The sequence below is a fragment of the Plectrocnemia conspersa genome, unplaced genomic scaffold, assembly GCF_051122295.1.
Source record: "Plectrocnemia conspersa isolate PC_06_02 unplaced genomic scaffold, ASM5112229v1 ptg000012l, whole genome shotgun sequence".
In the NCBI taxonomy this organism is placed as follows: Eukaryota; Metazoa; Arthropoda; class Insecta; order Trichoptera; family Polycentropodidae; genus Plectrocnemia; species Plectrocnemia conspersa.
Window position 1 is genome coordinate 20,337,062 of NW_028277176.1, and position 25,054 is coordinate 20,362,115.

Sequence of the window (25,054 nt, forward strand, 5' to 3'; positions counted from 1 at the left end):
TTTCTTTTAGAGATATCACCTCGAACGATATTTTTGTTCGAGGACAAGGTTTCCAAAAGAAGGACGTCTGGTCATCTTATTTGTTATCATATTTTATAATTTAATATGCATATATCTAATAAAGTGTAATTGAGCTAATCGCTACTATGTATTACATGCAAACATCAGGTAAGTTTATCAATACAGACAATTCGCATTCGGAAATCAAATTACATATCATGGTACAGCGTTAAAGTATTAAAGGAATTCAGTTATATTGTATCAAATATAAAAGGATTCAGTGACAAGACAAAATTGTTTTTCTAAAATATATAATATTAAAAATAGCCAGCACCAGATAAATCAACATTACTTCGTAATTTGTTTTCTTAGGTGATAAATAACAAAAAAACGAATTAAAATTTTGAAATGACCTTTTTTCTACATACATAGAAGTGTGGCAGCTCTGTGAAGCTTAATTATTATTTTGCTGCCACCAATTTTTATGTTTTAGTTTGTATTATAATTTAAAAAAATATGCGGGCTGTAATAATAAAAAGCTTAAGAAGCACTGATGCAAATGACGTTTTGAAGTTTCGTCGCTTGTGATTGTTTACTTTTCGCCATGATTTTGACATAAACAAACAAATTTCAATACCTACTATGACCACTATGAGTGATTCTGGTTTAAATGAATCGCGTGTCAGTTCTTCGAAAGTTAGGAAACGTCCAGTTAACAAAGACGAATGGAGAAGAAACGTAGCCAAAAGATTAAGGTTAGTTTGTATTCTTATTTTAATAAAAATAAAAATATTTATTTAAACTATATATTTATTACAGATATTCAGCTCATTCTTTACCAGAACAACCTCGATGCAACCACAACACTGGATGTTTCAAATGTTGTCAGTTGACAAGAAGCCAAGTTTTGCAATTCTATAAACAATTTTATGCGAACAACAATAAGATCGCTCAGGATTGTTTTATTTTGAAATATTGTAAATTGATGCCCATTTCGAGAAAGAGGCCTAGAAAAAATGTATACGAAGGGAAAAAATTTCATACCAAATTTTACGTCGCTACCGAAGAAAAAGATAAAATGGTACCTGTTTGTCAAAAGACGTTTATCAGCATTTTGCTCATAACCAGAGCAAGAATCGAAAGGATCATGAAAAACTTTTATAACACTGGAAGCATCTTGGAAGAAACTAGAGGAGGAGATCATACGTCCGACAAATTCATTGCGAAGAGAAATCAAATTAATAAATTCATATCATCGCTCGCTTGTTTCTCTTCGTGTCATTTATGCAAATCTAAAACTACATCACGATACTTACCGTCAGAACTAAATATCACTAAATTAGCTAAAATGTACAACAATGGTGTAAGCGATGAACTGAAAGTAAAAGATTCATATTTTAGATTAACTTTTAATACAAAATTCAAACTCAAATTCGGAACACTGAAAGACGATGTCTGTTCTAATTGTTCGAAATTTTATGACAAAGTAAAAGATGAATCGGATTGAATGTTTTCAGAAGGTTTATTGAATGACAATGTACAGATATATATGTGCAATTATAGTATTAGATGTATTAACCGAAGAAATTTATATTTATTTGAAGAGTAGAAAATAATTTTCTTTACAAAAATAACCAAAAATTTAATTTAACATCTTTAAATGTAAGAATATGATGTAGAATTTGGACAGTATTTTTAATTCATGTAGTACAGTATGTTACTTGCCGAATTTTTACGCAACATTTAAAAAAAATGTGTTCAATCAAAAAAAACTCTATCAACATAAATGGTATATTTTCAACGGACAATTAAATTGTTTAGCTGAAAATCTTTCGATGAGAAATGTGATGATGTGATTTAACTGGTTTTGAAAAAAATTAGTAAAAATATTTATTAATGTTTTCACCAAACAGTAATCATAATTTTATTTTTATACAATGTTAGCTTAGGTGCATGTTTTTGAGCTTCGTCTGCCCATATCTTTTTCTGTTATACAGAATCTACTTAACGTCACAAAAATTAAGATTCAATATAAGATGGGGTTTTATCAATTGGAATTATCAACAAAGAACATATCTAAGCATCTTATTTTCTCAATTTCTGTCAATAACTTTTTACTTTATCTATACACCAATTCTTAGTATATGAAAGCTCGAACTTGTTAAATAGCTCTCAATAGTTCTTCGTTTACAATTTATTTAGGTCTTTGAGGATCATTGTAGACTCCTATTGCCGATGCAAAAAAATTCAAATCATATCCAAATAATTCTCTAACTAGCAGACCTTTCCTCAAGTCTGCTATTATTGTATACTAACTTAAATTTATTTCGAAAAGTATTCACAATTCTTATGTGGACACCATCTATTTTAGGAGTGTAAAAATCAAATACAGTTGAAGAATTCAGTACATTTCCAATTCCATATAACAGAATCTTTCTCCATCACTATCTGACTGAAATTCGGCAAGTTAATATCCTACAATCTAATATTTACTTGGCTGATTTAATTCATTGTAAGTTATGTTGTTATAAGTTTATTTTCTTTCAAATTTAGCCTAAGCGAGTGTATATCGATTATATTATTATTTTAAACAGAGAAATTAGAAATTATATTTCTATAAACATAAAATATATGTATTATTGAAAGAGTATACGAATTTAAATGAAAAAGTCATTTATAATTTTGTGGAAAATAGCTAAAGCTGCGTCGATACTATATAACAAAACAATGTTATATAAAAATATTATATAATACATGAACTGTTTGTAGCTTTTTGCAACAAATTGTAAAACTTTGCTATATAGTATTAACCATGTTTAAGGCTACTTTAATTATAATAATTTATTATTTCTTATTATTAAGTGTTAAATACTGTGAAGTTAAATCTTAGAATAAAATTGACTTTTATTTATTATTGTAATTTAATTGTAGGTAAATTATTTATATTTTTATAATAAACGAGCAATTATATTAAATTAAATCTAAAAATTTCAACGAACTGGTAATTTTAATGTATTTTTTTATTATTTAGTTTTATTTTTTGTTTTTAAATATTGTATAATTCCACTGTCTGATATTGTATTTAGATTGTATTATTTTTAACTTCCGATCTGTTTGCCATAAACCATAGGGCATCTATGATGCATTTCAATGTTTTTGATTGGAATGTTTGGATTATTTTCATGTTAGAATTTTTGGCCGTACTCAAGATATCATTTTCATTATCCATATTAGCTTCACATATACCTTTGTACAGTAAGTTTGTTTTGTTCCTTGACTGATTAGCTGGTTCATTTTACAGTTGTTTTGAAAATGTCTGCCATGAAGTCGCCTGTCAAGGCCCATAGTTTGGTATTTGACTACTCTTCATTCCTTGGTTATATAGGCTTTCCTGCCTTTTTGACACGATTTTGAAATCTTTGCAAGTAGAACTGTAGTATAAGTGATTTGTGGTATTCTTCACTGCGGAAGTATCAGCAGAGTATACTAAATACAGGGTTGGTCTCGTGACTGCCTTGCAGAACTCAGTGTTTGCTTTATCCTGGATATTATACATTTTATTTGCTGAACCAAATAATAATTATATAGTAGGTTATTTTTTTATTTGTAGAATAAATCATGCAAGGCATGCATACTATTTTCATCCATATATTAATTAATTAACTGAAGAATTTGTGAATTGGCCCAAAAGTGAAATGTTGCTGCCAAAAACCAAATCGTTGATAAGGCTAGATAATATCAATAACAAATAATGGATCAGACATTTTCTGCACAATTTACTGCAGTTATTTTAATGGTTGTGGCTTATACGTGTTTGTGTTAACATTTACGCAGTTCGAGGTGCTTGATTGATTTTTTATTATTGCTGCGGTTGCTCCGTGAGCAGTGCCGTATGGATGTTTTATGTAATGTAAAGCGTAGTAAGGCATTTTTATGAAACTTTTATTTGTAAAATGAGTTTCACTTATAAACATAATGTCTATTTTATTATTTTTTATGAAGGTTTTTACTTCCTGGCTATGCTGTACTAGGCCATTGGTGTATATCTAATATAATAACTTATTTTTGTTCCCAACGAACATCCTTTTGACGAAACCTCTTCAAATTTGTAATTTGTATGTTCTTTTTTAAATATTTTAAGTTCTATATACTGGTCCTTCAACGAATGCAAAAAGACTAATTCATGACTTATTGTTTATCATCATTCATCTCCGGTACATCTCTTAGTAAAAGTGTATCTTCCAAGTCGGCTACTATCCGATAATTACAAAGGATACATACAAAGAACGACGAATTGTTTTTATATATGAATTTCGAAAGGCTTAGAGTTTTTTTATTGTGGAAATTATCGAAAATCTGCATGGTTATGTGCTAAATTCTTAGGTGTTCCGAAATTACGATCTCACTCGTTTTGTTTAGCCAAACCATTATTGCTGTAGCTTTTAAGAGAGCCATTATACTTCCAATGTAAATCTCAGAAAACAATACATACTGTAATCAACGGTGAATGGAATATGTCAGACTCATTTGCAATATTTTGGATTTTATGTCTATAGATACGTTTTTTTATAGATAAATTTAATGTGTATTTTATTTTAATTTATCATTTTTTTTCTTAATGATATCTTGAAACGTTTGCACTGTTATTTATTAATTTATTTATAAATTTAGGAAAATTATTTATTTACTTATGTATTTAAACAATATGTGCATAAGAAATATAGGGATTGCGCTGAAACACTTTTCAAAGTCGTTGTAAATTTTGACAGGAGTTAAAAAAGATATTTCTTATATAATAATTAAATACATTGCATTAATTTATTTTTTAAACGATCAGCTATTATAAATATAATTATGTTCATATCTATTACCGTTCATTAATATATTTTGTTTAACAAATCAGCAGTTTTCATAATTAAAATTATCCATATGCCTTCAATTTTTAAACCAAAAATACCCAATCGCCACATTATTATTTGACCCAGAAATTTTTCTTATAAAACCGGTTGAAATTATTTAAAAAATAGTGTATGAACAATTATTAATATCTTATTTCGATCAATTGAATTTTTTTTTCACTTTGTGTCCCGTTGATATTGAAATTAAATAACTTTCCGTAAACCGTGTGAGTTATGTTGTGCGTGAGCAATCACCTTGTGACCAATATTCGTGTTAGCAATGATCACTGAACCGCAATCAACACATGGATTTAAAAATATATTTAGTAAAAATGAGTTGAATATTTTTTTTAATTTGCAAAAAACCTCTACCAAAAATTTCTAGGTATTCCTGACTAATTGTTTGCCAAAGGGATGAAGCATTTCATTTTCCAGTTAAAGTGAAGCCAGATTCTTCAAATGAGAATTTCTTAAATATAGTCAATTAAAAAACATAAGGCATTTTAAAAATCTAAATGTAAGCTAAAATATCCACAATGTCTAGTTAGCAACAGCCTTACGAAGTTTTTTTTGAGTTATTTTGTTGTCGACGACCATGTGTATTATTTATATTCTCAAGCAAATTCAGTGTAATTATTTTATCTATTGCATCATGCATTCCATTATTGACACCTCTGTAAATTGAAAGATATTGATTTTGAAACATATTATTTAACCAGATGTTTCGAATAAAAAACGTTTCAGTAAATTAAACTTTTTTATTATCAATAACAAAGCGATCAAATAAATATAAATATAAAATAAAATTATTTCACAGCTTTACGTAGTGTACAAAATATGAAAATGCCGATTGAAAATTAGATTTTTTAAATCATATAAAGGCACTCAAGCTCCTTTGGTCGTCTCCTGCTGTTCAAACTTAGGATACTTTTCTTCCATCTCACTCCATAAAACTCTACCCAAGGACAAATCTTTCACAACTGCAGGAACATCTTCCAACGGCAACCGCAATTGCCCCATGCCGTCTCGTTCTCGCAACGTCACCGTGTGCGGCTTTTTCGTACTATCGAAGTCGACGGTGATGGCATATGGCACGCCTAATTCGTCGGTACGAGAGTATCTCCTACCGATCGAGCCGGAGGAATCGTCCACTTTATGCGAAACGTCTATTTCAGTCAGGGATTTCGATAGCGTTTTTACGAACGGTTGGAAGTCGGCGTTTCCGCTCAACGGTAAAACGGCACATTTCACCGGAGCGACTAGAGAGGGTAATGAGAAATATGTTCTTAATTCGTCGTCTCGAACTTTGAAGTTTTGCTCTAAGATGCAGTACATTATCCTACCGATGCCGAACGAAGGCTCGATTACATTAGGAACAATTTCTTTCACGTGAACTGTTTTTTTAGTGTTTTTAACGCTTATGATATCAGACGTGAGCGTAAATTCTTGAGAGCCGGCTTTGAGTGTGTATTTTCCGGACGATTCTAAGGCGGTGCGAAGTTCTTCCTTATCGCATTCGCTGAGCGTCGCTATGGTGTCGTTGATTAGCTTAGCGTCTTTCTTGAATCCTTTACCGATCGCCGCTTTATTTGAGATTACTTCGGTGATTTCGACTTCCTCCGGAGCCGGTAGCTTCTTTTCGGCTACTAGTTTGACTCCGGTGGCTTTGAAATGTTGCGTTAGATCGTACGCAGATCTATCGGCGCATCCTACGCATTCTACCCATCCGTAGCTCGAAAGGCACTCGGCGTCCCAGCAGTCGCAAGCGTAGTGAGCCATCTCGTTGGCCATGTGTTGCCGGAAACGCAATCGATCCGGTTTGATACCGACGTTTAAGAGATACGTGTGGATTCTGGCCATGAAGTATCCTAGCGTCTCGTTGTTGACGATGCCTTTTGAAACGGCTTCTCCGATGGTCGTCATCTTGGCGGACTCGCCGCTCTCTTGATTCACAGCCGAATATAGACATATTTTGGTGTCTTTGACGTCTTCGAATTTCGGGTGTTCTTTCGTATCGCAGAAATGTTCTATTTCGCACATTGTGAATTCGCGCACTCTCAATAAGCCGGATCGAGGCGAAATTTCATTTCTGAACGAATTGCCAATTTGAGCAGCGGCGAACGGTAATCGATCCTGATTGAATTCTAACAAGCGTTTGAAGTTGACGAAGATGCCTTGAGCCGTTTCCGGCCGTAGGAACCCTTTGATGAGACCGGTCGGTCCGATTTGAGTTCCGAACATGAGGTTGAATTCGATCGGCGGCGAGAGATCGTTGTTTGTGAGCGGGCTCTTCATATCGTACTTGTTCATGATATCGGCCATCTGATCGGCGTTCATTCCGTCCAATCTGACGGTGATGTCTTCGCATTCGTCTTTCAACTCTTTAGTCGCTCCTTTGGTGGACGAGAGCTTTTCTAGATGAGCTTTGATTAAATGATCTAAGCGGAAGCACTCGCCGGTTTTAAGATCTTTGGTCATTAGATCGGCGAATCTGTCTACGTGTCCGGAGGCTTTCAACACTCGCTCCGGCGTCAGAATGGAGCAGTCGACTTCGAGCATCTGTTCTTGCAAGACGAAGAACTGACGCCAAAATTGGATCATGTTGCTCTTGAGAGCGCAGCCCATGGGTCCGAAATCATACTGTCCAGTCACACCTCCGTAGATGGCGAAAGATTGATCATAAAAAAACCTTCGTTTAAGCAGATCTTCCATCCTAGCGCGGTCGAAGGTCTTCTCGCAAGGGCTAAGGCTTAGCTCCTTGTCTTCCAATACTTTTTTGCGCGTCTTGAGCTCCGCGACAGCCTTTTTCACGTCTAATTCTGGGGCACCGGCTTCCTTGAGAGAGCGGACTTTGTCGCCCTGCTCCTTGACGAGGACCCTCAAAGGGGCCAGTTGTTCCTCGACAGCGGGTTCCATTATGGGGGAGGCTATTTTGATCTTTCTGTGCTTCTTCGTAGAACCCCAGCGGGAAAGTGCGGAAAAAGTTCTCGCTGTCAGCCACGCGACTTCCACGCGAGCCCCCCACCACTTATTCACCGCTAGGCTGAACATTCTATTGCCATCGTTAAAAATTGCGATTGCAACACTCAACTGCACGATTATTGCACAATAGCTCTAAACAAATAAATTTATATTAGCTAATATTGATACTTTAAAACATTTTGCACTTTTTCTAAATGTATTTAAAGTCTACACCCCTTATATTATCCAATAATTAAATAAAGGTGTATTTTTTTAATATTTCACTATTGTATAATACAATTATCTTAATGCAATACGTTTTTTTATTATTTATTTTTTCCAATTGCTAAATTTGAGCATACATATATATATATATATATGAATTATATAGTTACAATTGAAGATGAATATCAAAACATTTATTCAATTAAAATTACAATACATAATTAAATGTAAGAATATTTCTTCTTCTTTAGCTTTAGCGTCATCTGGATACATATTTTACAAAAACAATGAAATGTACAATATCAATTCAATATTAATTTCATTTCAATTAAATAAATTTAAATTATTTAATTATTTACTGTACCATAAATTATTGTAATTCTCTGGGATATAGAATGTTTTTGGTGATTCCATTTTGCGCATATACAAACAAATCACTTAATTTTCCTACACGGGAGCATGCAACCAGGGCCGGCCCTAGATTATTTGGGGCCCCAGGCAAAAACTAAATTTGCGCCCCCCCCCCCCCTATTAATACTTTAATAACTCATTACATGAGCACAAAAATATAATTCAAATTAAAGTAATTTAATATTATATTTGACACCATACTATTTTTTGAGATTGTGGGTATTTAAAAATTTGTAGTTTTATTTTCGTCGCGATTTTTTACTCGTGAAATAATCTAAAGAGTGCACAGTAGTGTATACAAAAAAAAATATCAGATTATATTCTTTAACAATATGGTTTGATAATTTTAAGTGAATATTGCGCCTTTATTTGGTATCACGGCGCCCCACAAGATCTAGCGCCCCAGGCGATCGCCTGTACTGCCTGCCCCTCGGGCCGGCCCTGCATGCAACGTATAATCGACTATGAGAAAAACATGGATTCTCCAAATTCAATCCACATACTTAAAACGATTGGCCTTGTGATTTGTTTATTGTTATTACAAAATCCAGTTTAATTGAAAATTCCAATCGTTTAAATTGAAATATCATATATGTTGGAATTATTGGTATGCGTGACAGCAACACATCTTTTTCTTTGAATTTTATATTTTTTAACAATTTATTGACTGCCAATCTGACATAATTGCAAAAACGGGGTGGAGCAACTTTCTAAATATATGTTTCGCCTGGTAACACATGTTAACTGATGATGTGAATAACATTTGAGATACATTTAAATAATAATTAGAACTGCAGCGAGCACATAAAATTTAATTTATGGGTTGTATGTGACAGGATGCGAATATTTAATACTAAATTAATGCAAATAATTAAACAAAGAAAAATCAATAGCGGTAATATGACATAATGCTGAGATGGCAAAATTATAGTTTCTACGGAAAATTATCGGAAGCGCGTTGACCCCAACAATACTATAAAAACAACAGCTTTACCTGTCGGATTTCATTCAAACCCTACTTTAAAAACTTCCGGCACTAATAAGAACAAACTGAAATTTTCAGCGAAATCGGCCCAGTAGTTTTTTCCAGAGTTTGGAGTCCTCACACATACGAACATTGCCTTTTACTTGTATAGATTATGAATATGTAATATTTATTAAGAAAAAACAATATTATTGTTATATAATATTCATCAATATAGGTAGTAAAAAAAAGTCGCAAGTGATTTTTTGCAAATGTCGCAGTCAATGAAACCGCATCACCTAAATAATTAACTTCATTTTTACTAGCTGTATTCCAGATGTTTTCTAATACGGCTAGCTTGCGAGGCATTAGTATAGTGCAGAGAACGCTAAAGTGAACACTGGTCTTAGTGTGCGTGCGTTAGCTGTATACATACACAAATACGAGTATCCAATCGCGTGAGTCATCGCTGCCTGAGCATTGATATTTTAGGGACGGTGATGATGGCTGGTGGCAATGAGACAGATTGAGCCGCTGCAGTAATATTGATTTAAGGTTACAGTGATTATATTACAAAAATGGGGCGGAAGCGCGACGGCACGCGTCCGAACCCTTACAAGCTTGCCGGTCGAGAGAGCGAAAACCGTCACAACAATGCCACTTCTGCGCCGACCAGTTTTGACCATAACAAATCTATATTGGCCCCCATAATATATAACTATAAGTATATGTTATTTGAATAATGTAATTTCACTACTAGACCTTTATGATTTTAAGTAATCTCTTTTCCCAGTGTACGCCACAGCTTCCCCTTTTTCAGGTTGGCAACTCCTTCAATGCATTCGTATTGAAGGAGTTGAGAACCTAAAAAAGTAGAATTAGCATAGTGTATATTAGGAATTAGTATAGTCAATTCCTTCAATACATTCGTATTGAAGGAGTTGACAACCAGATACTGTGATATTATATTTTATTATTTTACGAAACGGGCCGGAATATTTATTTTTATAGCCGGATTTGATCCAGACGAAAAACCTTGAAATGCATTGCCGCTTCAACAAGAACAAGCGAGACAACGAATATTCTTATGCGCGTGTATCCTTTCTCCCTTACATACATATTTATACGTAAACAATGCATTCACAAAAAGAAGACGATGCACCTCCACTACACCGTCGCTGCCACAACTACAAGACCTCTGAGGACCATCCACTGGGCATCATCCCTCCGCCAGCTTTTCCACCACTGCTCAGAAAAACACGATACTCACCCACCATAGTTTGTAGCAATATATGTAATATTATATAATAAATTAAAACCAGTTTCCAACGGCATCTTACTGGCGAAGTCACACCTCTTAGGGTTAGAAACCTTAAAATAAAATTTTTAGCTTGTAGTTTTTATCGACTTGCGACACAACTGGTTCAAGAGTGGTCGCTTGCGCAGTGCCTGTCGCGCATTATCGTTGACTATCTCGGTCTCTCTCTCCCAAATGCTGTCCATATAATTGTATACAAAGCAAACATAAAGGGACTTGTCTCTGTCATGAGTCTCCATCTCTTGTCTCGGTCGTGCATTGTCAAATGACACCTTTAAAGATGAAGAAAATCATAGGCGCCCTTCAGTTAATAGTAACTGACTAATGGTGTTTTCAAATATTGTATCAGATACATTTAAGAGCATGCACAAAGTTAGACGTTCCGAACTACATAAAACAACTTGAAAATCAAATTAAATAATGTATTTGAATTTGAAGAACAGCAATTATTTACAGTATGACTTAATATTGTTACATTTTTTATCACACTTGTAATCTATACACGAGTGAAACTACTGAAGATCAGCTGAAAAATTGGTGTTCAGGTCCACTAGGTAAGTATTAATCAGCTTTTGGTTATTCTGAGAATAACAATTAAATTGAAATTGAAGTGACATTACATATAAAATCTCTTCTCTCAGTTTCAACTTTATCAATGTGGTGATTTAAAATTAATTATAATGCTTTTACACATCTTCGTATATGTCGTGAAAGATACCTCTTACATTTGAATACTTTTCCACATTTATCACATTCAACGTCACAAATATCGCTATGGGTTCTCATATGCTTTGAAAGGCCGCCTCTATATTTTAATATTTTTCCACATTGTTTACATTCAAATTCAAAAATATCGTTATGAATTTTCATATGCACTGAAAGGCTGCATTTATATTTGAATGTTTTACCACATTTTTCACATTCAAAGTTACGAACATTGCTATGCGTTTTCATATGCTTTATAAGGTTGCTTTTATATTTTATTATTTTTCCACAGTTTTCACATTCAATTTTAAAATTATCGTTATGTGTTTTCATATGCACTGAAAGGCTGCATTTATATTTGAATGTTTTACCACATTTTTCACATCCAAAGTCACAAACATTGCTATGGGTTCTCATATGATCTAAAAGGTTTCCTTTATGTTTGAACGTTTTACCACATTTTTCACATTCCAAGTCACAAACATTGCTATGAGTTTTCATATGCCCTAAAAGTTTTGATTTATATAAGAATGTTTTTTCACATTTTTCACATTCAAAGTCACAAACATCACTATGAGTTTTCATATGCACCGAAAGATACTTTTGACATTTGAATGCTTTATCACATTTTTCACATTCAAAGCCACGAACATCGCTATGAGATTTAATATGTCGAGAAAGAATGGATTTATATAAGAATACTTTTCCACATATTTTACATTTGTTTTTATAATAGTTTCCATGCATAGGTAGAGCTCTGGTACCTACTATTCTTTTTGGTTTCTGAAATTAAAATTTTATTCATTAGATAAATTGTAAATATTGAAATACTTGGGAATCAAAATCCATTTGGCTATTACTTTGGTGTCATTTTGAGATAAAATATCCACACAGCTAATATTCGCCTTAAGAATATCTTTTACATCGTGCATTTCTGAAATGATATAATAAACAATATTTAAAATATTTAATTATAGATAACAGTATGCTGTATTATTAAGTATGCCTAACCTGTCTCAAACATGTCATCTACGTTGTTTATAGACTTATCTTCGCTGCTATCGTATTCATATTTTACATTTAAGATCTTGAAAAGAAAGCACTATTTAAAATCACATGCGTTAACAAGTGTCATATAAAACGTTACATTACCTCGACTTTGTGTTGAATTGTGTTAACGGAAGTAAATATTTTTTCATCGTTTTCTATAACAGCTTCTGCAAACAGTAAGATTAATATTAACGTGAAATATATAATTACTATAGTAAGTAAACAAATTTTTGAACTATGTAGAGTACGCTCGGGATAAGGATTCCGGTTTGTAGTTATAATCTTGTACATTGTGGCTCAAAACAATTTCGCTCAGAATATTATTTATTTTTTTATTTAAAAAAATACATGTTTATGATATTACAAAGAGCCTTTTATAAATTGGTAGACATTATACTTTATTTCCTTGGATTGAGCGAAGTGGTATTCTTTTTCCGAGTTTAGACATTATTTTAAAAATATTAAATAAACCATATTTTACTAACCTAATCGAAACACAATAATACAATAAATTTAATTTTCATAATAATTGATATCTTTCTTTTTAAAATAAATTCTAGAAAATATAATCAAGAACGTTCCTTGTCACACTGCACTTAAAAATAAATAACAGTGATGACGAATCAACGAATGTCCTTGACATAGAAAGCGAGACAACGAAGATTCTAAGTCAATAGGAATATGCGCCTCTATCTTTTCTTCCTCTCATATACCCGTATACAATACATTCGCAAAACGGAATCCTCATCCCGAGCGTACTCTATGAAGTGATTACTTGAAAAGTAAAGCTTTTATTTAAATTATGATAATAAATAAAATGTATTATACCGCTTTTGATAAATGCCATTGTGACAGCAGAAATTAAAATGGTTTACGTGCAATGCTTGGTCCAGATACCGCATATTGTTGAGCATGGCAGAAAAATAGGGGTGATAAGAGAAACTCTTTAGATTTTAATTGTTCGTTTGGAATCGTTATTTGTCAATAGATGTTAAATTTTTAATTGAAATTTAGATGTTTAGCGATGGGATGGTGACGGGTGGCAATTCGACACAGATTGAGCCGCTGCAGTAATGTTTTATTAAAGTATTAAGCGTTGTTTACATGGTTAGTAATTAAACAAGGTGGGCGCGCGTCCGAACAGCCTGAAGATTGTCAGTCGAGAGAATATAACCGTCATGCCAATGTTACCCAAGTGCCGCCAAATTTTGGCCATAATAAAAGCTAAATAGGCCCCAACAGATGCATTTATGTAAAGGTGTATTAACAAAACGCAATTTTAATTTTTAAAATAAAACGTAATTTATGAAAAGGGTTTCTAGCAGACATATTTTAATTATTATTGGAATAAAATTTCCTTACATTTGTCCCACTGTCTTGTCTTTGGACTCAGAACCTTGCACTTTTTCTGTCGTTTTTCGAGTATTGGGCTTTTAATATATATGTGACCGGTGCACGAGGTAGCATTGGCCGTCAAAGTTCGCCATGAGAAAATGACCCGTCACGCCAGTGTTACCAGAGTGCCGCCAAGTTCTGGCCATAATAAATCCTACATAAATGGGCCCCCACAGCTTTCCCAATAAATCAATTGTTATATGCAAGTGTGGCAGGTCGCATCATTCTGCTGTAATCACATGTTTTCCAAATTCTTTTACCTTCCATTCATGTTACTATATTGTATTTACTGTATTTCCAACAAATTTACTATGTATTTTTATTTGGACACCTTTTAATAGCGTAACAGTTAGTTTTGCATATAGAGTATAAGATAGATTAGTAAAACGGGCTTATGAAATAATGGTAAAATACAATCCGATTTAAAGATTTTTGACAGAAAAATGTCGATATATATATATAAATAAATATGACCTTTAGCATCATTAAAAGTTAATTACTTATTTATGGTGCTTTTTTTAACATCACAAATAAGAGTTTTAGAGTAACGCACTTTAATAATTTTACCTTCTTATATTAAAAAACAAGGTAATCAAATTGCAATCTTATCTAATTTTATTATATTATAGAGTATTTTCTAATATTAAAAACCAGAATTATTAAAGTGCGATTCTAAAACTGTTATTTGTGCGGTGATAAAAAAAGTGTACCATAAATAAATAAATAATTATCTCCTTGTGACGCTAAAGAACAACATTGGCGAAATATCGAGAAAATTCAAAGGACATTAACGCGAGGATAAAACAAAAATATATATATAACTCGTGTTAAAAATAAAATACTTATTTTTAATATATATAGTATATATATATATATATATATATATATATATATATATATATATATATATATAGCTAAAACATTTTTGAGCAATAATGTTAAAAATACGAGAAATCAAAATCTACAAGAAAAAAAAATTACTGCATTTATTAGTTAACTAGTAATAACAACAGTTTTTTTTAAATTTAATCCTTTATTTTGTTGTGTAAAAAATGTAATTTTATCTTGTTCGTGATTATATATTTGGTAACATCATGCTTGGTTTTATTCTTCAAAATGGACGATAGAATTAAATATAGAGAATAAATAAATAGGATCATTTTTTGTATGAGCTTTAAACAGGAATTGAAGCAGAAATTTCCTATAAAATAAGCAATGGTTATGGTGTAGTTTGCTCCAAAAATGTCGCTAAGAATAAATGCCAAAAAGATGATTAGCACCTTATGAACCCTTCAGTTAATAATATCTGACTGAAGCTGTTCTCGAGTGTTGTATCAGAAATATTTGAGTGCTTGCACAAAGTTAGACATTAGTAACTCAACAGTTCGGAACCTTTTAACAGCTAGGAAAATCAAATTTAAAAATGTAAGAACTATTTATAGCATGACTAAATATTGTTATATTTTTTGTCATTATGAACTTGTAATCTATACACAAGTGAAACTACTGAAGATCAGCTGAGAAAGTGATGTTCAGATCCACTAGGTAAGCATTAATAAACTTTTGGTTACTCTGAGAATACCAATTTAAATTGACGTTGAAGTGACATTATATGGTACATTACATATAAAATCTCTTCCCTCAGTTTCAAGTTTATCAATGTGGTGATTTGAAATTTATTATATTGCTGTTCCACATCTTAGTATATGTTGTAAAAGATACTCTTTACATTTGAATGCTTTTCCACATTTATCACATTCAAAGTCACAAATATCGTTATGGGTTTTCATATGCTTAGAAAGGCTGCCTTTATATTTTAATATTTTTCCACATTGTTCACATTCAAATTCAAAAATATCGTTATGAGTTTTCATATGCGCTGAAAGACTGCCTTTATATTTGAATGTTTTACCACATTTTTCACATTCAAGGTCACGAACATTGCTATGTGTTTTCATATGTGCCGAAAGGCTGTGTTTATGTTTAAATGTTTTCCCACATTTTTCACATTTAAAGTAAAAAACATTATTATGAGTTTTCATATGCCCTGAAAGGACGCCTTTATGTTTGAATTTTTTTCCACATTTTTCACATTCAAAATATCGAACATCACTATGATTCTTTATATGTGCTGAAAGAATTTTTTTATTTTTGAATGCTTTTCCACATTCATCGCATCTAAAAGCACTATGAGATTTTGTATGACATGAAAGTTGGTTTTCAGTTTCAAGTGCATAACTATGAGTTTTAATATGCACTGAAAGATACTGTTGACATTTGAATGATTTTCCACATTTTTCACATTCAAAGTCCCGAATATTGCTATGAGTTTTCATATGTCCTAGAAGTTTTGATTTATATATGAATGTTTTTCCACATTCCTCACATTTAAAATCACGAACAGTGCTATGAGTTTTAATATGCCCTGAAAGGCTACCGTTATCTTTGAATGTTTTACCACATTTTTCACATTCAAAATCGCGAGCATCGCTATGGGTTTTCATATGCCCTGAAAATCTGTCTTTATGTTTGAACTTTTTACCACATTTTTCACATTCAAAGTCACAAACATCGCTATGAGTTTTCATGTGCACCGAAAGATACTTTTGACATTTGAATGCTTTATCACATTTTTCACATTCAAAGCCCCGAACATCGCTATGAGATTGAATATGTCGAGAAAGAATGGATTTATATAAGAATACTTTTCCACATATTTTACATTTGTTTTTATAATGGTTTCCATGCAAAGGTAGAGCTCTGGTACCTATTATTCTTTTTGGTTTCTAAAATTAAAATTTTTATTCATTAGATAAATTGTAAATATTGAAATACTTGGGAATCAAAATACATTTGGCTATTACTTTGAAGGCATTCTGAGATAAGATATCCGCACAGCTAGAATTCGCCTTAAGAATATCTTTTACATCGTGCATTTCTGAAATTATATAATAAGCAATAATTAAAATATACAATCAAAGATAACGGTATGCCGAATTGTTAAGTATGTTTAACCTGTATCAAACATGTCATCTGCATTGTTTATAGATTTATCTTCGCTGCTATCGTATTCACATTTTACATTTAAGACCTTGAAAAGAAAGCACTATTTAAGATCACATACGTTAACAAATGCTATATAAAACGTTTCATTACCTCGACTTTACATTGAATTGGGTTAACGAAAACAAATGTTTTTTCGTCATTTTCTATAATAGCTTCTGCAAACACAAAGTTTGTTTAACATGAAATATATAATACTAGTCAGGTGACCAGACAAATGTATAAAAAATTCCAATATAACGTTTTTATTTTTAGCTTCTGTAGCAATTTGTACTTCTCGAAAAATTTTCATTATGACCTTTTTTTAGCTCTCGCAGCAATATATCTTCCTCGAACAAAAATTTCCGAAATGGACTTTTTATTTTTAGTGTCCCTTGATATTTTCAAAACCTTACTACTACTTAGTAAACAAATTAACGAACTGTGTAATAAGTCAATTGGGATTTTTTAATGAGGAAGTGATTACTTGAAAAGCGAAGCATTAATTTAATGTTTAAATTATGATTACAAATAAAATGAATTATACCGGTTTTGATAAATGCCATCGTGACAGCGTCAAGATGACAGTAGAGGTTAAAATTGTTTATATTCAATGTTAGGTTCAGATAACGATCATTTACGAGCATGGCAGAAAAATAAGGGAGATAGGATAACTGTGCGATTTAATAGGAAATTATTTAAAAAGATATGTGTATTTAAATAAATACTTTTCTCCATAAAACAAATGTTTGTGCGTTTACATGAGGCAAATCTTCGAAAAAGGATTCGTTGCAAAGAGTTATTCATAAAGTATTTACTGTTCTAATTTATCAACAGCAATGCACAAACAATTTGTTTTATCGAACCATTATTTTATATACTGCCCATTTAAATTGTCTATATTTAAAACGCTTTAAATTTAAATAACAAATATGTCAATTTTAAGCTGATACTAGTACACAATTTAAAGTATAGTATTTGATTTAACTTCTTGTAAAAACATAGAAAATGATCGCGAGTTATGTAATAATTCAACAAATAAGATTATGCAGGTTTAAATTTTAGAGTTTTAATGATTACGACAAAAATCTTAAATTATTGAAATTAATTAAAAATAATTATAGAAATAACGTAAAGGTTAAGTGTTTTGCTAGTAAAATATATTGGGTAGATTTCGATATTTAAAAGTTATAATACTAAGTTATAAGTTATAAGTTTAATAAAAATAATCACCAAGTGATATTTACATAAGATTTGAAATATTTGGATGTTTCTAATTTTTCAAATTGCATTATATCAAGGATGCAAAGTCGCTAAAAATTTTTTTCATCAAATAATTTTTAATTTGTGTAATTAGATTAAAAGGTATAAATGTATATTTTCTCAGTTAAAAGTGACAGTTGCTTTTCTTAACTGGCAACACTAGTACGTGCTTGGCGCGTTCACATAAGACAATGTCGATGCTCGGTGATATTTTTCACAATGAGGACGACGACGGTAATGATTTGGAGCAAGTAATGGAACAAGATCGCGATCATGATGCTGAGGTATCTGACGGCGGTGATATACACAGCGAAGGTTTAATAATTTTACTTTTGTTATGATGTACGTTATATCGTAGGTAGTACTACAGCTGTCGACGTAAGTTGATATAGAAAAGCTAGGTACAATTCCATACCAAAGATGTAAAAATTATGGGTTAATTCACTTCCCATTGCAATCTTCAATTTTAATTTTTAAAAGATTTGCCTTTTTATTTAAAATATAAAGTACGAAATGACTTAATTTTTTATTATTATTCATAAAACAGCTGAAGAAGAAGCCCCTCGAAGAGTTGATCCAAACGCCGAGAAGAAAGTCAAAGTTGTTAAAAATCCGAGGTTCGTCCTTAATCCAAAACGTCTCACTGGTCCGAGAGGGATTAGAATTATTGAGAATGTATTCAAGGATTTTAAATTTCAAGGTTATTTAAAAATATATATATTCTTTATATATGTATGTATATGTGTATTATATCTAAAATTTATTATAAACAGGTAAAGGTCACGAGAAAGATGATTTAGATTTAGCAATGAAAAAATTAGAACATTGGGCTCACAGGCTCTATCCGAAATTTCAATTCGACGATTGCATCAACAAGATTGAATCTTTGGGTAAAAAGAAAGAAGTCGGAGTAAGTTTTTGCAATTTTATTATTGTTCTTTTTATTATTTAAAAAAATAAAAATTTATTAATATAATTTTTTAGACTCACATTAGAAGAATACGATTGAATATGTTATTTGATGATGATGAAATTGTGCATAACGCGGACGACAGTGACGTAGAAAACAATGAACAACAACAAACTGAAAACGAACCAGTCGTAGATGATTTTGATAAATTATTGGAGCAACAGATTGCTTTGGCAAGATCCACTCCTGCAGCTATTTCAGTGCATAAAACTCCTAGTAATTTTGATAGTATTCTGGATAGTTCGAGGTATTTATCTCTATTATATTTTATGATTATTGGAATCCATAATAATATTTTTTTTAGGGTTTCAATAAATTTGAATACATCCGCAACTGCTGTTGAATCTGAAGCAACTCTAAAACTCTCTGAAGACCAAAGACAGAGAATGTTACAGAATCGAATCATGGCCGAACAAAAGAGATTGGCTCGATTGCAAAAAATAAACGAAGAAAGTTCCACTACTACTGATAATATGGATATTACGCTCGTAACTCAGGATGATAGTTGATTTTTTGTATTATTTTATTAAATATATGAATTAAAATAAAACACTAAGTATAATGTCTAATGTATTTTTTATTTAACATAACATATATATAAATATGGATATTACATGTAAAAATTACTATTGTGCAATTACATAATATAATATTAGATAAAAATTACAATCCTAACAAAGTGAATTAATTGTTAATAAATAACTATAGTATAGTAGGGAATACTGATTGTGTTTTAATATGTATAATTTAATAAATAGTATACATATATCACAATGTCATGAATGTGCCATTATAATATTTACAAAAACTTGAATGTGAGATTTAATCTTAACATTAGTTAAATGCGAGTATATATATACATGGCTTTTACTATATGTAAACTATCTACTGTACCAATATGAATTTATGCGAAACCTGAGATTGTTATTTTTAACTTTAATTTTTCTTTGGTACTAATTTAAAATATTTCTATAGTCGATAATTGTCATGGAGTTTTTTAATACATACGTCTGACTTTAATCTATCAAACGGTTCTTTCATCATAACATAAACATATCTTATAATACTTTAAAAATTTGAGCTTGTATTTATGATATTTGTGATATATTAGGTAGATTTTTTGAGATATTTTAATGAAATTTGCCAAGGTAATCCTATAATATTTAAATACTTATTTTATTCTAAAAGTATATTTATTGAAAACTTAGTATATTTACAACTTAACGGGTTAAATCTTATAATTTATCATAAATATTTAATTCTAAAATGTAATATAAAACGAGTATTACATTATGTGTTCTTTTAAATATAAGATAACACTAAATTCTAATTAATGCCTAATTAATTTATATATTTAATTGTCAAGGAATGTTCTATAAATTTTTTAATTATCATCATAATGGAATGCCAATATAATAAGTTAATACATAAATATTAAATAAAAGATACACATTTACGCCTATACATAAACCTATTCAGTCATAATGAAAATTATCTAGCAAAAAATGCATAGTATCACCAACTTCTTAATATCATATTTGATTGTGAATGGTTCACTATAAATTAATTTTATTTGCATGTGTATTCTTCCCGTCTTTCAGTACAGACATCGCAATTGACGTAGCAACACCAGTGAAATTTACAATTGCACCGGGTCGAACGAACGTATTGATGAGTGTTATATCCTCGACCGCAACACATAAGATCGCATCCATCTGTTCCTGTTAAACACGTTTGTGATTATTATCTAATAATATTAATTACTTTATAACAAAATATACCTTTCGATGTTCTGTTACACTGTCTTCCCGTAGTACCTAAAGAACCGACAGACAAATCTCTCTCGCAATAGTTAGGCGACTCTTCCAAGAATACCAAATCTGATTTCTTCGGTAATCTCTTTGCTAGTGAGTGGTGTGGACGCGATCTGTGTTTAAATATTACACTTAAATATTCGTAAATTTATATAAAAATATATAAGCTTAAATTTTACTTCTTCAGAACAAGTTGTAGTTCTGGTTCCATGTCGGGTAATATGGAAGCCATAACTGGCCTGGCTCTTTTATATCTTTTCATCAAAGCTTCACCGACTTGCGAAAATGGTGGAAGTGATTTCCAGCATGTCTTCATGGTGCAAGAACCGGACACTCCGTGGCATTTGCAATCTGTCTTTAATGATGATTTTACCATCTGAAAAATGAAATAGGATAATTAAATACAATTTTCGCCAGTAGGTCTCATATTATTATAAAAAATATGTTCCATAAAACTTAAAAAATACACATACACTAACATTTATACATAGCATGTAAAAAATAATGATTAGTATGTAAATGTATATATTACTAAGTATGAAAAAGTTGAAATCATATAATTTTACTAGCAAATTCCAGATAAATTTTGTTTTCACTGGTAAAAATATGTATCTATGGATTGATTCGAGACTGTTTTTTGTATTTTTTTTAAGGATATCCAGAGAATTTCTGATTTAGAATCAGTGAAGTCATTTCAGATTTTTCCAGGAAGGGGTAGGGTGGACAAAAGTTGGCCAGTCACTGGTCGTATTTTTTAATTTCATTAAAATTCATAGTATTTCATTAAATGTCATTCATTTTTCTGACCAAATTCAAGGAAAGGAAAATGTTTTCACCTGTCACTCCTAAATTAAGTTCCTAGGAATATTGTCTCAAATAATTATGTACGACGTCTAATGATTTTTACCAAACCAAGATGAGTCTTGGTATGAGTCTACCAATTTCACCACAAACCGACCATGATCTCATAATTTACGACGCGGCCGATCGAGCAAAGTGAAACGCGATCCTTTTAATGTTATTCATGCGAAATACGTGTTTCAACTAACATTTACTTATCAGGACGATCGTGTCCTGTAGTCGTTTTATCGTCCTTGTGTGCGCTCGATTACACGTGTAATTGAAATTAATACCCACGTGAAATTACACATTTTTTTATGATGATTGAACTTATTCTACCTTAAAGCTGAAAACTAAACCACGTATCAGAAAATTTCGTTTATATATTTATAGTATCGGCAATCCAGTGAATATAATCGATGGTTTTAAATATCGACGGGCATTTCAAAACAATTGTACTTTATATAGATTTCACTTGAAGGTTATGTAGTCAAAATGCTTATAAATTATCGCGATAAAACATAAGCGCTTTATTAACCGTTGTTAATTGATCGTTTTACGATCTTTCATAAGTCGTTAAGTCTCCTACCGGCGGCGGAATGCGGTAAAAGTTACATTGTAGCTTTTAGAGAAAAAGTCTGATTTATGAACGATCGTGACGCGATACAATCGCTTATTTTGGAATCAGATTTGGCGTTATTGTGCGTTATTTATATTTTTAGATAAGTATGATTGTTACCTTTCTACCGGCACGATTGTTGTGCAAGTTCATTAAGCTCCTAGCGTCGCCTTCAAGCTCTCTGGCATCTAAAAATCTTCTGGCGAATCTTGCTCCATATGCAACATCTGCGCCGCAACCTCCCCATCTCCAACCACCTATAGTTTATAATAAAATTCCTCAAATATTTTCTGCAATTTTTCTTTATTTATTTTTGGAAATAAATGTTTAGGTACCCAAAAGTTACGTATATTACCTGGTGGCGAAGATGGTCTTTTTCTATCACATCCACAAGCTGGAATATCTCCTTTGGCACAGGCAGCAGTTACAGCATAAGTTACACCAGCAGATACTATAGCATATGTGAAAGCTGCTTCGCGGGAACCTAAAAAAAAACAATTTAATAATATCATAATGTGTACTACTGAACAAATTTGAAATATACATAATAATAATAATAATAATTAATTTGGAGACTATTGGCGATATATAAAAAGAAACTTGAGCTAAGTATGAAAACTATTCGTTTTTGATGAGCGTGTTAGTTGCTAGATGGCATATTGGACGCGTAGTTTGTGTTTTGACAGCCAAGTTGTGTCGACGCATTTTGTCACGCTCGGCGATAAAGTAGTACAAATGTTAGAAAAAGGGATTTTGATGAGGATGGTATGTTTGTACAAAGGTTTATGTGTGGTACAATCTTGAAACAAGTACAACTTCTGATGAAAACGTGAATAAGATTAAAGACGAAGATTAGTTCTAAATCTCGTACGGTAGATAAAACGAGTAGCAGTCAAATTTGTTTCAGAACTATAGTTTTAATTAAAAAAGAGTACCGCAAAAAAATTATTAATCATGAGTGTATTGTTACGACATTAAAACAAAGGTCCAATAGTCTTGAAAGGAATGGAAGTAACCTAAAGAGAATAAATCAAAAAGCACGCTGTTGTCAAAAGAAATAAAATCCATGTCAAAAGAAATAAAATCGTGCTGTCGCCGTCGCAGTGGAAAAAAATGTTCATATTAAGATAAGTGGGAACCAAATGAAACATATCTAAATCGATTTATGACGAATAGGAGAGCGCAAAAAACAATTATCCCTTCTCAGAAGTCAAAAGAAATAAAATCGTGCCGTCACCGTCGCAGTGGCAACGCTTATTACAGAATGTTCTTACTTTCCCTAAGAGACGTGTTGGCTTAGACCAGAGGTCGGCAAAGTGCGGCTCCGGAGCCGCATGCGGCTCTTTGGCCATTTAAGTGCGGCTCTGGCACAAATATCCACCGGCATTTACGCGCCGGATTTAAAAAACAAGGAAATATGGAGCTCTAAATTTGAACGTCTTTGTGTTGATTTGGAAAATTATAATAAAGGTTTGCTAAATTAATAAATAAATTTGGCTCTCAATTTTTTTTTAATCGTTGTAATGTACATATTTGGCTCTTTGGCTAATAAGTTTGCCGACCACTGGCTTAGACTATATTACTAATGAAAGTTCTAAAACAATAATAAGTTTTAAAACTTTCATTAGGAAAGTTGGGTTTGGTTAATTCGTATAGGTTAGGTTTTGGTTTATACAGCAAATGTACGTTTCACAATGGTCAAATTGAGTTTATTAGACATTTTAGATTAGTATATAATTATATTAGCGCCTATTAGTAAAATTATATTTTTACTAGTAGAAATATATATCTACTAATGAAAATGTATTTGGACTTCACTAGTGAAAATATAGCTTCACCGAAAAATACACATATACACTGTAATATTTATACATAGCATGTAAAAATAATGATAAGTATGTAAATGTATGTATTACTAAGTATGAAAAAGTTGTAATCATATAATTGTACCAGCACCTGGCAGATAAATTAATATTTTCACAGGTAAAAATATATATCTATCATTGAAAATATATTCCCATTTCATTTTACTGAAATGAGATATTTAAAAAAAAAAAAAAAAAATAGGATAGATTTGACACTATTTTTTTTATATTTTAAGGGATTATCTGAGAATTTGTGGTAGAATTCACTTTTTCCAGAAAGAGGAGGGGGGGGGGTAGTTTTTGTAGCAACTAATGTATTGTACAACATTTATATTGCTGTAAAAAAATTACCGATGTTTTGCAACAAATCAAATATGAAGTATGGAATTCTTATGTATCTGAAAAAAATATGAATACGACCGCAGCCCGCTAAGAAATTTTTCAGTTATTGATGAAAAGATTAAATTTAGTCAGTCATACGTTAAAATAGTTGATAGTATATGTATGCAAATTGATTGCTGATTTTCTTCGCTCTCTAAGCAGGAATATTTCCATCTCCTTGCAAATGAAAAATATACGCATTATAATGAAAATTTTCCGAATAAAGTCATTTAGAATATAATAAATAATTATTGAACTAAAATAATTTAGTAATTATTAAATTAAAATATTATTATAGAACAATGTTTGATTACATACGTTTAAAAATGAGCT

The 25,054-nt window shown here is 31.5% G+C and overlaps 6 protein-coding genes across 8 annotated transcripts in view; 2 read left to right on the forward strand and 4 right to left on the reverse strand.

Annotated features, from left to right (window-relative positions):
- Positions 1-10: 10 nt before the first annotated feature.
- LOC148228554 (uncharacterized) lies at positions 11-1,641 on the forward strand. The gene is made up of 2 exons (XM_088200080.1): positions 11-755; positions 820-1,641. The coding sequence occupies exons 1-2, from the start codon at positions 643-645 to the stop codon at positions 1,505-1,507; spliced, it is 801 nt and encodes a 266-aa protein (XP_088056206.1). The 5' UTR covers positions 11-642; the 3' UTR covers positions 1,508-1,641.
- Positions 1,642-5,641: 4,000 nt separating this feature from the next.
- On the reverse strand, positions 5,642-8,394 carry GlyRS (glycine--tRNA ligase). The gene has a single exon (XM_088200061.1). The coding sequence runs from the start codon at positions 7,947-7,949 to the stop codon at positions 5,784-5,786; it is 2,166 nt and encodes a 721-aa protein (XP_088056187.1). The 5' UTR covers positions 7,950-8,394; the 3' UTR covers positions 5,642-5,783.
- A 2,791-nt stretch (positions 8,395-11,185) lies between these two features.
- On the reverse strand, positions 11,186-13,457 carry LOC148228556 (uncharacterized). 2 transcript variants are annotated; one of them, XR_015811669.1, is made up of 5 exons: positions 13,246-13,414; positions 12,635-12,699; positions 12,494-12,569; positions 12,343-12,416; positions 11,186-12,265 (listed from the first exon to the last, which is right to left on the reverse strand). XR_015811669.1 is itself a non-coding variant. In XM_088200116.1 (5 exons), exons 1-5 carry the CDS (start codon positions 13,377-13,379, stop codon positions 11,453-11,455), a joined length of 1,047 nt encoding a protein of 348 aa, XP_088056242.1. In that variant the 5' UTR covers positions 13,380-13,457; the 3' UTR covers positions 11,186-11,452. The 2 variants fall into 2 exon arrangements, 1 of the variants encoding a protein (XP_088056242.1); XM_088200116.1 differs by having other exon boundaries at positions 13,361-13,457.
- Positions 13,458-14,940: 1,483 nt separating this feature from the next.
- On the reverse strand, positions 14,941-17,591 carry LOC148228557 (uncharacterized). Its single transcript, XM_088199435.1, has 5 exons — positions 17,517-17,591; positions 17,084-17,148; positions 16,943-17,018; positions 16,792-16,865; positions 14,941-16,713 (listed from the first exon to the last, which is right to left on the reverse strand). The coding sequence occupies exons 1-5, from the start codon at positions 17,533-17,535 to the stop codon at positions 15,607-15,609; spliced, it is 1,341 nt and encodes a 446-aa protein (XP_088055561.1). The 5' UTR covers positions 17,536-17,591; the 3' UTR covers positions 14,941-15,606.
- A 779-nt stretch (positions 17,592-18,370) lies between these two features.
- LOC148228558 (TIMELESS-interacting protein) lies at positions 18,371-19,768 on the forward strand. Its single transcript, XM_088200096.1, has 5 exons — positions 18,371-18,547; positions 18,780-18,932; positions 19,006-19,142; positions 19,217-19,449; positions 19,507-19,768. Exons 1-5 carry the CDS (start codon positions 18,424-18,426, stop codon positions 19,709-19,711), a joined length of 852 nt encoding a protein of 283 aa, XP_088056222.1. The 5' UTR covers positions 18,371-18,423; the 3' UTR covers positions 19,712-19,768.
- A 374-nt stretch (positions 19,769-20,142) lies between these two features.
- Positions 20,143-25,054, reverse strand: part of LOC148228559 (protein Wnt-2-like) — an 81,355-nt gene continuing 76,443 nt past the window's right edge. Inside the window, exons 4-8 of one of the 2 annotated variants that reach the window (XM_088200095.1) lie at positions 22,831-22,959; positions 22,596-22,732; positions 21,196-21,392; positions 20,984-21,129; positions 20,143-20,917 (exon numbers count right to left, since the gene is read on the reverse strand). In XM_088200095.1, the coding sequence (XP_088056221.1) occupies positions 20,772-20,917; positions 20,984-21,129; positions 21,196-21,392; positions 22,596-22,732; positions 22,831-22,959 (755 nt within the window). In that variant the 3' untranslated portion in view covers positions 20,143-20,771. Of the gene's footprint in view, positions 20,924-20,983; positions 21,130-21,195; positions 21,393-22,595; positions 22,733-22,830; positions 22,960-25,054 lie in introns of both variants that reach the window. The other variant, XM_088200094.1, reaches the window with a different exon arrangement.

Excerpts from the sequence above, each read along its gene's own strand:
- LOC148228557 (XM_088199435.1), bottom strand. Across the intron at positions 16,866-16,942 it reads AGATGACATGTTTGATACAG|AAATGCACGATGTAAAAGAT; the intron begins GTTAAACATACT and ends ATATAATTTCAG. Across the intron at positions 16,714-16,791 it reads TATCTCAGAATGCCTTCAAA|AAACCAAAAAGAATAATAGG; the intron begins GTAATAGCCAAA and ends TTTTAATTTTAG.
- GlyRS (XM_088200061.1), bottom strand. The coding sequence starts at position 7,949 with ATGTTCAGCCTAGCGGTGAATAAGTGGTGGGGGGCTCGCGTGGAAGTC.
- LOC148228558 (XM_088200096.1), top strand. The coding sequence starts at position 18,424 with ATGTCGATGCTCGGTGATATTTTTCACAATGAGGACGACGACGGTAAT. Across the intron at positions 18,548-18,779 it reads CGGTGATATACACAGCGAAG|CTGAAGAAGAAGCCCCTCGA; the intron begins GTTTAATAATTT and ends TTCATAAAACAG. Across the intron at positions 19,450-19,506 it reads AGTATTCTGGATAGTTCGAG|GGTTTCAATAAATTTGAATA; the intron begins GTATTTATCTCT and ends TATTTTTTTTAG.
- LOC148228556 (XM_088200116.1), bottom strand. Across the intron at positions 12,417-12,493 it reads AGATGACATGTTTGAGACAG|AAATGCACGATGTAAAAGAT; the intron begins GTTAGGCATACT and ends ATATCATTTCAG. Across the intron at positions 12,266-12,342 it reads TATCTCAAAATGACACCAAA|AAACCAAAAAGAATAGTAGG; the intron begins GTAATAGCCAAA and ends TTTTAATTTCAG.
- LOC148228554 (XM_088200080.1), top strand. The coding sequence starts at position 643 with ATGACCACTATGAGTGATTCTGGTTTAAATGAATCGCGTGTCAGTTCT. Across the intron at positions 756-819 it reads AACGTAGCCAAAAGATTAAG|ATATTCAGCTCATTCTTTAC; the intron begins GTTAGTTTGTAT and ends TATTTATTACAG.